This window comes from Colias philodice, chromosome 29 (assembly GCF_061535455.1).
Source record: "Colias philodice isolate Cphi_HAF_F1 chromosome 29, ilColPhil1 Martin Lab GWU primary, whole genome shotgun sequence".
In the NCBI taxonomy this organism is placed as follows: Eukaryota; Metazoa; Arthropoda; class Insecta; order Lepidoptera; family Pieridae; genus Colias; species Colias philodice.
In genome coordinates this window covers 7,299,581-7,310,090 of record NC_143114.1, presented here as the reverse complement: position 1 = coordinate 7,310,090, position 10,510 = coordinate 7,299,581, and the positions used below count along the sequence as shown (strand labels likewise).

The 10,510-nt window shown below is 34.3% G+C and overlaps 1 protein-coding gene across 2 annotated transcripts; it reads right to left on the bottom strand.

Moving 5' to 3' along the window:
* Positions 1–2,474: 2,474 nt before the first annotated feature.
* On the bottom strand, positions 2,475–10,240 carry ProRS-m (prolyl-tRNA synthetase 2-like protein, mitochondrial). 2 transcript variants are annotated; one of them, XM_089713176.1, is made up of 9 exons: positions 10,054–10,240; positions 9,122–9,373; positions 7,973–8,053; positions 7,233–7,413; positions 6,394–6,563; positions 5,901–6,019; positions 3,774–3,870; positions 3,199–3,338; positions 2,475–2,656 (listed from the first exon to the last, which is right to left on the bottom strand). In XM_089713176.1, exons 1-9 carry the CDS (start codon positions 10,144–10,146, stop codon positions 2,488–2,490), a joined length of 1,302 nt encoding a protein of 433 aa, XP_089569302.1. In that variant the 5' UTR covers positions 10,147–10,240; the 3' UTR covers positions 2,475–2,487. The 2 variants fall into 2 exon arrangements, with proteins under 2 accessions (XP_089569302.1, XP_089569303.1); XM_089713177.1 differs by having other exon boundaries at positions 9,999–10,069.
* Between the last annotated feature and the right edge of the window lie 270 nt (positions 10,241–10,510).

Genomic DNA, 10,510 nt, shown 5'->3' with positions numbered 1-10,510 from the left:
AACTTCGAAATATTGTTTGTACATAGGTCATCGATTATCAGCAAATGAAGGCTAGATATATTTTTTAGATGTATTTACTAATAAGACGGTTAATAGCTTCACCTGTGTGTTTGTATACAGTAACCGACTCTTATATACTCTATTTTGACTTTAAACGGACAGATTTAATTAAAAATATGCACACATATCAAGGTTCGGTGACAATACACTAACACAGACAATAATTTATTTCATCAGTTTAAGCGTGATTTTTGTTTCATAAACAATATTTCTATTCGATTAAAAGCAAATATAGGTAATCTATACTAATATTATAATGCTGAAGAGTTTGTTTGTTTGAATGCGATAATCTCAGGAACTACTGGTCCGATTTGAAAAATTCTTTCGGTGTTAGATAGCCCATTTATCGAGGAAGACTATAGGCTATATATTATGACACTAAGACCAGCAGGAGCGGAGCTACGCGGGTGAAACCGCGAAGCGCAGCTAGTGCTCTAAATATGACTGGATTTTTAGTGGTATTTATGAGAGTAATTTTTTAGATATTTATTTTTTGTTAATAATTTATTGAAATTACTGTTATTAGAATAATTCTATAATGGTAGGTATGTATTGAATAGCATGTTCGCACAAAAACTGTTTGCATATTTATTGGTGAAAGGCATTTCGTGGTAGAAAACGTGAATTTTAATGCAATCCCCGTACCTAGTGTAGTTACTTGTACTAGTATTTTAAAGCTGTAGTTTGTTTGCACGCGCTAATCTCAGAAACTATGGGTCCTATTTGAAAAATTATAAGTGTTAGATAGTCCGTTTACCGAGGAAGGCTATAGGCTATATATCATCACGCTAAGACTAATAGGAGCAGATCAATGCGGGTAAAACTGCGGGGTACAATTAGTTGTAAAATAGATTTTTATTTTAATGAGACTATTATTTTCTGTGGCTCCGTTGTCTGTCTGTCCGTGTCACCAGGCTGTATCTTATGAACCGTGATAGAAAGTTTGGAAAAATTGTGAGATTGGATATTTCTGTTGCCTCTATATAATAATAAACAATCGTGGTTAAGCAACGATTAACACGGTCATAAATTGGATGGGAACCATTTTTTGCAGTTTATCTTTTGCTTATTTGTCTGTGGTCTGTCGTTATTCCGACTGACACTTGACATATTTTTATTTGTAACTAACCTTTACTATATGTATTAGAAATAATTAATAGCTTTCCGCCGGCGGCTTCGCCCGCGGTTTCAAAGAAAAACTCGTATAGTTCCCGTTCCCGTGGAATTTCCGGGATAAAACCTATCCTATATTACTAGTGGATAATGTAGCTTTCGAATGGTGAAAGAATTTTTAAAATCGGTCCAGTAGTTTATGAGCCTATTCATTACAATCAAACAAACAAACAAAGTTTTCCTCTTTATAATACAGGGTGTCCAGTGGCAGATTTCAATGTTTGAGGGCTTGTAAAAAAAGAAGTATTATTTCTAAACAAAATATTTTTATTAAAGTCAAAAGAAGACGAGTGCGGATTTTATCTCCTGAAAATTACATTTTCCAAATGCCGCCCTTCTACTCTCACACACTCCTCAATCTATTCCGCATGTTGAGAAAAACTTGTTTGCAAAGGGAACTGGGAATTCGGTTTATTTCAGCCCGGATATTTTCCTTCAGTTATCTTATGGTTGTTGGATTTGATTGGTAAACCACAGTTTTTAGATAGCCCTACAAGAAAAAGTCACATGGACTTAGGTCTGGTGACCTGGGTGGCCACGGGATGGTGCCGTTTCGGGATATGTGCTTTTCAGGAAATAACTGCCGCACTGAATTCATTGACACATTAGCAGTATGAGCCGTAGCAAATCTTGAATAATCTGAATTTAGTATGGATGGAGCTTAACCTTTTTTCACATAATGACCTGAAAAACGATTTAGGAATTCCCAATATCGACGAACGTGTGCGAAGTGATAAACGAGGATTTTCAATTACAGAATTCATAACAAGTTTAATGTTTTCTATCGTGGATACTGATGGTGCTGGTCCCGGCCTAGGGTTATTAATGACTGAACCTGTAGCCCTAAACCTTGCTAGCCACGACTGTATCAAATTTATCGAAGGTCCATCTCTTAAACGATGAATTTGGTAATGGTTATTAAACCGACGGCGTGTTTTTGCCAGCGAAATCACCCGAAAAGTATGCCTCAATAGCATAAGCGCGATGCTCTCCGCTCCACTGCTCCATGGCGACTAAAAAATCCGCAGAACTCACGCGCTGAATGACACCCCCCGCGTCCCCCTCGCACGTCACGTTTTAAAACTAGAAGCGTTCAAACATTGAAATCTGCTGCTGGACACCCTGTATTAGTGTAGATTACCTTTGTAATGGTAAAATAATTTCAAAATTGTATCACTAATTTCGTATATTACTTCTTGCAACTTACTTTTTATTAAAACTAGATAAATAAAACAAAAAGAATCTCTTAATCATTTAATTAGCACACTCAACAACATTATTTGAGCTATCATTTCGCAAGAACTGCATCAATTCGTTGATATCCAGTAGGAGGGGAGTTTTTGCGTTGTTTGCATATAGTTCATATTTTGGCGGGCTTTCTATTGAATTCCGGCCACATACAATAATATTTGGGTAGCCCATTCTGAAAAATAAACAAAAAATAAATTAAAAAAGTGTGCCGAACACACGTGTCAGAAGTGAAACTTCTCTGGCAAAATTCAACCAAAATCGTCACTTTACTTCATGACGTGACTGTATTGCCATGACGCGACCTTGAAATTTTACTCTCAACGCGCCTAAAGCAGTTTCACTTTTTAAACCGCAGCAAATCAGTTGCATAGTTTTAAACATTTTTAAGCATACATATAAAGGACAGACAGACAGCGATTACGACTTTGTTTTATACTATGCAGTGATTTTACAAACTTTCCAATCACCTGTATACGAAAATATCACAAAAAGAGCGTGTGTACCGAGCACACGTGTCAGAAGTCAAACCTTAGTCCAAAATCATCGCCTTACATCATAACGTGACGTTATAGCCATGGAGGGACTTTGAAATTTTACTCTCAACGCGCCTAAAGAAGTTTCACTTCAAAAAGTCACAAAAAAAATCACAAAAAAATCACAAAAAAATTATAAAAAATACACAAAATAGTCACAAAAAATACACAAAATCCTCACCGATCCGCCATCATCATCCTCTTCCCAATAGTGAGTGTGTGTCTATCATCCACAAGTACATCACCAACCACATCACCTATACAACGCGCTACACCCTGCGTCGCTTGGATTCCATGCAACGACCATTCTTTTGAACCATCCTGTATATGAAAAGATAATTAAGTGTCGCTGAAAATCAGCTCTGCAATGAAGGCCTATGCTTTTCATTGTAAAATGCTGAGCGGCAATCCTTTTAGTAAGTAGATTGTAAGTATATAAATTGTCAATTTTAATATTGCCTTCCTGTTAATAAAGAGTATACTAATATTATAAAGCTGAAGAGTTTGTTTGAACGCGCTAATCTCGGGAACTACTGGTCCGATTTGAAAAATTCTTTCGGTGTTAGATAGCCCATTTATCGAGGAAGGCTATAGGCTATATATCAACACGCTAAGATCAACAGGAGCGGAGCACTGCGGGTAAAACCGCGGGGCAAAAGTTTGAGATAAAACAAATTGTACTTATCTTTTTTTTCTATTTAAATCATGAAATTGTAAGGTATTTGTAAGCGGTACAAAATTTAAGTTATTACTTACCTTAGGTCCTATTACTATAGTTGAAAAAGGAGCAATGGCGGCTGGCCAGCGGATACACGTATCGGTGGATAGAGCTTCTATACTCGCTGCTAATAACCTAGACATGTAAAGAAATAAGTTTAAGTATTGTGTCTTACCAGTAACTTAAAATTAATTTCAGAATTCTATTATACTAGCGGTCCGCCCCGGCTTCACCCGTGGTACATATTTCGCAATAAAAGGTAGCCTATGTTCTTTCTCAGGGTAAGATTGTCTGTGCCAAATTTCATCGAAATCGGTTGAGAGGTTTAAGCGGGAAAGCGTAACAGACAGACAGACAGCCTTTCGCATTTATAATATTAGTAAGTGTTACACTTTATGGTATAGGATTTCCGAAATAAAACCTATCATAATATATCTAGGCCAGTAGAAATCGACACTAAAAAACCCTAAATTCGCAAAGCACGATGTAGATTTGAATTTTTGGTATGTTGTTTGGATCAGTTAGGGTGATGTAAATCCCAATTTGCAACTTCGAAAAAGTTGTGCTCGCTGCGCACCACGTGATAAACTGCGAAAATTTTGGACTTTTTTCACTTTTTGCTCTAAAAGTCATAAACTATGCGTTTAGACTAACTAGACTAGACTAACTAGACTAATAAGAATTGAAACTGAGGCCATATAAAATCATAAAAATAATTAAATTTGCAACAATTTAAGCCTAACCGCAGCTCTCTAAACCTTATAACAACTAAGCTGTGGCCTTTCAAAGATAGTCAGTTTTTCCCGAAATTTTCAAATTTTTAGTTTTGCTCCCGTTTGAACCAAAATATTGGCAAAACCGCTCGTTCTATGAGAAGGTCATAAAATAAAGTTGTAGAAAATTTAATTTTGTTAATTACCTATCCTGCAAATGAAAAAGTATAATCCTTTTTATGATTTTATATGCCCTCAGTTTCAATTCTTTAAAAATCTATTTCTACCTTCTTTTTGTTTTTCAGATATTGTGAGTGAACTATTTGTCTCACAGACTTTGTTCTATGCTCTTATGAAAGAAAATTAAATGCACTACATCTTTATTATACGACCTTCTCATAGAACGAGCGGTTTTTGCCAATATTTTGCTTCAAACGGGAGCAAAACTAAAAATTTCAATATTTCGGGAAAAATGAACCATCTTCGAATGGCCACAGTTTAGTCGCTATAAGATTTAGAGAGCTTTAATTAGGCTTAAATTGTTGCAAATTTAATAACCTTAATTTATGTACTGAATCATACTTGTCGGAAACGCATAGTTTATGACTTTTAGAGCAAAAAGTGAAAAAAGTCCAATATTTTCGCAGTTTATTATTTGCGTATAATCTTTTTTCCTACTTTCCCAAATTTTGTAATTTTGTTAATTACCTATCCTGCAAATGAAAAAGTATTATTCTTTTTATGATTTTATATATGCTCTCAGTTTCAATTCTTTAAAAATCTATTTCTACCTTCTTTTTGTTTTTCAGATATTGTGTGTGAAATATTTGTCTTTCAGACTTTGTTCTATGCTCTTATGAAAGAAAATTAAATGCACTACAACTTTATTATACGAACTTCTCATAGAACGAGCGGTTTTTGCCAATATTTTGCTTCAAACGGGAGCAAAACTAAAAATTTCAATATTTCCGGAAAAATGAACCATCTTCGAATGGCCACAGTTTAGTCGTTATAAGGTTTAGAGAGCTGCGGTTAGGCTTAAATTGTTGCAAATTTAATAACCTTAATTTATGTACTGAATCATACTTGTCGGAAACGCATAGTTTATGACTTTTAGAGCAAAAAGTGAAAAAAGTCCAAAATTTTCGCAGTTTATCACGTGGTGCGCAGCGAGCACAACTTTTTCGAAGTTGCAAATTGGGATTTACATCACCCTAACTGATCCAAACAACATACCAAAAATTCAAATCTACATCGTGCTTTGCGAATTTAATGTTAATTTCCACTGGCCTAATCCTTTTTTAGGTCTCTAGTTATCTATATTGTATCAAATTTCATCCAAATCGGTTGAGTCTTTGAGGCGTGAAGAAGCGACTGACAGACAGAGTCACAGAAGAAACGGGATACCTAATTAATTCTTATCTAATATGGGATAGTATAATTATTTCTTACCTAGTAATGCCGATCCCATAACAAGACATGATCAAAGGTGTGGGATTCGAGGCTTGTGTTATGCACTTTGCTTGTAACGGCTCACTGTATTTTGTGCCCAATATAAATGTATGTCCAACCTGAAATATTAAAACAAAAATTTCAACAACAAAGGAAAAATATGGCATTTTTCACACACAGCACGATTAATACTGCTTTTCGCTTGTGTTATGGAAACCAAATGGCTTTTAACATACATACATACAGCCATCAATATATGTAACAAAAGCTGAACAATCATGTAGATGGCTTGTCCACCCTCAATTTATATATCCACCAAAATTTTAAAAAATCTTACATTGATTTATGACAAAAACATGCATAATATATAATTTATATTCTGTTCAAATTTCCTGTCAGTTAAAATACTAACAATATATGGAAATACATGTGAAAATGTGTGAAATAGGCATTTATACGCAATATATATCAAATTAAAAAAAAATCACCCTACCTCAACACTACCACATACATCCGTCTCTTTTCCACACTCGCTACACTTCCCACTAGCGAGGCTGGTGTGCGAGCAGGACGGGCATATCGCTATCGAGTCCTCCCCCGCGGTAGCGGGGAGCTGCCACTCGTGGGATAGCGTCCCACCCATATCACCAGATGGTGCTACCACTAAAATATATAATAATACCTATGATATTATCTATACTAATATTATAAAGCTGAAGTGTTTGTCTGTTTGAAAGAGGGGATAACATTTATTTTGCCAAAAATATACAAAAAAAATACCGTCTGGCGTGCACACGTGTCAGAAGTGAAAATTCTTTGGCAAGATTCAAATATATCAAAATCATCGCCTTACTCCATGGCGTGACGGTATTGCCATGACGCGACATTGTTATTCTCAACACGCCTAAAAAAGTTTTACTTAAGTTTTACTGCACTAAAATATAGCTAACTAGCTTTCCACCCGCGGCTTCGCCCGCGCAGTCAAAGAAAAACCCGCGTAGTTCCCGTTGCCGTGGGATTTCCGGGATAAAACCTATCCTATGTCCCGGGGTAAAAAGTAGCCTATGTCCTTTATCGGGTGTCAAAATATCTCTATACCAAATTTCATGCAAATTGGTTCAGTAGTTAAGGCGTCATTGAGTAACAGACAAACAGACAGAGTTACTTTCGCATTTATAATATTAATAGTATAATAGTATGGATATAAAGTATGGATTAGCCACATTTACACGTGCTAATAACCTATCTGCACCTTTTTACGTAAAATATCAGTAAATAAAACTACTTACATGAAAAATTATATAGATAAAAACTAAAAACAAAAAATCTCACCTCTATAGACGGGAAGATTCAGTATTTTAAATATTTTTTTATATACTTGAGTAACATTATTATAAGTATTTTCTGCACAATTTTGATCAGTATGGAACCCGTATAGATCCATCATTTGGAACTCTCTTGATCTCAATAAACCATGTTTCGGCCGTAGTTCATCTCTATATTTGTTTGTTATCTGAAAATAAAAAAACAAATTTATTTAGCTGTTCCGCGCGGTTTCACCCGCATTGCTTCGCTCCTGTTGGTCTTAGCGTGATGATATACTATAGCCTATAGCCTTCCTCGATAAATGGGCTATCTAACACCGAAAGAATTTTTCAAATCGGACCAGTAGTTCCTGAGATTAGCACGTTCAAACAAACAAACAAACTCTTCAGCTTTATAATATAAGTATAGATTGTTTCTAAATATAAAAAGTTTAATTTAATTTAACAAACTGATAGATTTTCTTACAAATTGACTAAACTCAAACTCAAACATTTATTTATTCAATTAGACTTCTTCTAGAAGCACTTTTGAATCGTCAATACATACTTTTACCAATTACCACCAATTCGGAAAACAGTATCTACAGCCAAGAACCAGCAAGACGCTCTGTACTGCATACTTCAATAATATTTATTTCTACATATACTTTTGGATATTATCATAATAAAATTTTACTTATTTTTTGCATAATAACGAAGGTTAATTTTTATAGTTTATACAGTGCAGAAGATACATGAAAAAATTACCTGATAAATAAGTAAAGGCAATTGTTTATAAGATATTGGTCCCACATCAGCCATGAGATCAGCCACTGCTTCTTCATGAGTCTGGAATATTAAACACAATTGTTATACAGTAGAACTCCAATTATCCGAACTCCGACTATCCGAATCGCCGATTATCCGAATCACAAAAATTTTTCCAAAAAAAGTCTAAGTGCGCTATTATTCTTCCCCTAACAAGAATATGGAGAGGATGATAATGATAAAGATGCGTTGTCACTAGAGGAAATAAGAAAGATGATTGCAAAAATATTTAAAACATGTGAAAATTTCATGTTTCTTTCATTTAATTCAATAAAAAAATAGTGCAATATCAAAACGTAGCTTTTATTCTCTCCAATGGCATTTTTTTTTAAAATCCGATTATCCGAATATTTGATTATCCGAATGGGTCCCGGTCCCCATTAATTCGGATAATTGGAGTTCTACTGTATTACATTTATACCACTAATATTTAAAAGAACAAGCTGACCTGGCAAATTTGGTTTTAACAAGATATGCTAGTAAAGTAGGGGCAAAAAACTTAGTTTACAACTTATTTTAATACTGCCTATTGTTATAAAAATTGCCATTTTAATTGGTTAAGTTGTTTCAGAGAAATTAGTTAACAAACAAAAGAAAACAATCAAAAATATAGAAAAAGTAACAAGGACACTCAACCTTCATTTATTACATATTCTACTTGACCTAGTTATTAATTTCCAGTCTCTACAATACAACAAGAAACAATTTGAGCGTGAAATTAACAAAAAAAAATTATATGTATACTTTGTATTATTATAATACTAGCGGTCCGCCCCGGCTTCGCCCGTGGTACATATTTACGTTTTCTCTACATAAAAACCATCCTCGTACTTCAAGGAATATAATAAAAAAAGAATTATCGAAATCGGTTCAGCCGTTCTCGAGTTATGCGCTTACCAACACATTTTGCGATTCATTTTTATATATAAGAAGAAGAAGATTACACATACCATATTGGATAAAATATTAAACATATTATCTAATGATGAATTGAAACCGATTAATAATTTTGTAATAATAATCAAAATAAAAGTGGAACTAGTGAATTGTGTGTTTCTTTAAAAGATCTTAACTAAAAAAAATACTCACAGGGGCCAACAAATACCGTTTATCATGTCTATCCTCAACTTGAAACAATTCAGAGCCAACATCCTCCAGCCTCCCCGATCGTTCCCATAATCGAGATGATGTTAAACATGGTAGCGATATTCTTTGAGCGTTCACATCTTGTAAACATTTATGGATCAGATCCTCGAGTTTGGTGATCGCTCGTCTCGCTAGCGGCAGGATCGTGAAGAAACCCGCACTCGTTGGACGGATAAGACCGCATTCTAGTAATAGCTGTAATGTTTGAATCAATCATCCTATTAAATAAATGAGAATCAATCATCCTATTAAATAAATTTGTGACGATGGATGTGTGTTGGTATTTCACTGAAAATCTACTACGGATTTGGATGAAAGTTTATAGTAATGTAAATAATACATGAGCTAAGAAATCTATACTAATTATAAGGCTGAAGAGTTTGTTTGTTTGTTTGAACGCGCTAATCTCAGGAACTACTGGTCGGATTCGAAAAATTCTTTCAGTGATGGATAGCCCATTTATCGAGGATGGCTATAGGCTATATATCATCACGCTAAGACCAACAGAAGCGGAGCAATGCGGGTGAAACCGCGGAGCACAGCTAGTGATAAAGATATTGGTGCAACAGCGTGGAAAAGCTAGTATTTTATGTATGTATAAAGTTCATTTATGGACTGTTAGGCATTTGTATATATGTACTAGCCACTTGCCCCGGGTTGCCCTGGGACAAATAATATCCTTTAAATAAGTTGTGTAGCTTGTGAAACAATTCAACGGATCAATACTTCCAATAACTTTTACAAACATACAATGTTAGAAGCTTTTTATCTTTACGATATTAGTATAGATTATATTTAACGTAAAAAATGTGTTTCTTACATTTTCAAGTAGAATTTTCATGTTCTTTTCAAAGTAATAAGATCTATTTACTTACTTTTTGACTTTTACATGTTATTTCAGTGTTTTTAATCTTAGCTCCTTTCGGTATTGTGATAATTGGTTGAAATATTTGAGAGAGTAACCTCATAATATTGATTTTATGTCTAAAAACTTATTTTTAAGTTATATTTCGTATAATTTAGCTTTGTTTTTATTTTCACTTTCGAGGTTATATCAGCTGATCGGTAATTGTCACTTGAGACAGATGACAGTTGTTTTATTTGTGGGATATTTTTATAGTATCGAATACAAGGTATTTGGGATATGTATAAAAATCATAAGAAACACAATGAAGAAACATAAGAAATAGAAAGATTTCGTTCTTAACTTTTGAACTAAGCCATTACATATTATTCCAGATATTGATGGACATTCCGTTATAGTAGCTATAACATTAAATGAAACTAGGAAAATTCTTAAAATTAGATAGTTAAGAAAATGTGAAATGCGTC

Coding starts and splice junctions, on each gene's coding strand:
- ProRS-m (XM_089713176.1), bottom strand. CDS start 10,146: ATGAGGTTACTCTCTCAAATATTTCAACCAATTATCACAATACCGAAA. Junction 6,020..6,393: donor ATGTATGTGGTAGTGTTGAG/GTAGGGTGATTT, acceptor TTAATATTTCAG/GTTGGACATACATTTATATT. Junction 3,339..3,773: donor CTATAGTAATAGGACCTAAG/GTAAGTAATAAC, acceptor TTTCATATACAG/GATGGTTCAAAAGAATGGTC.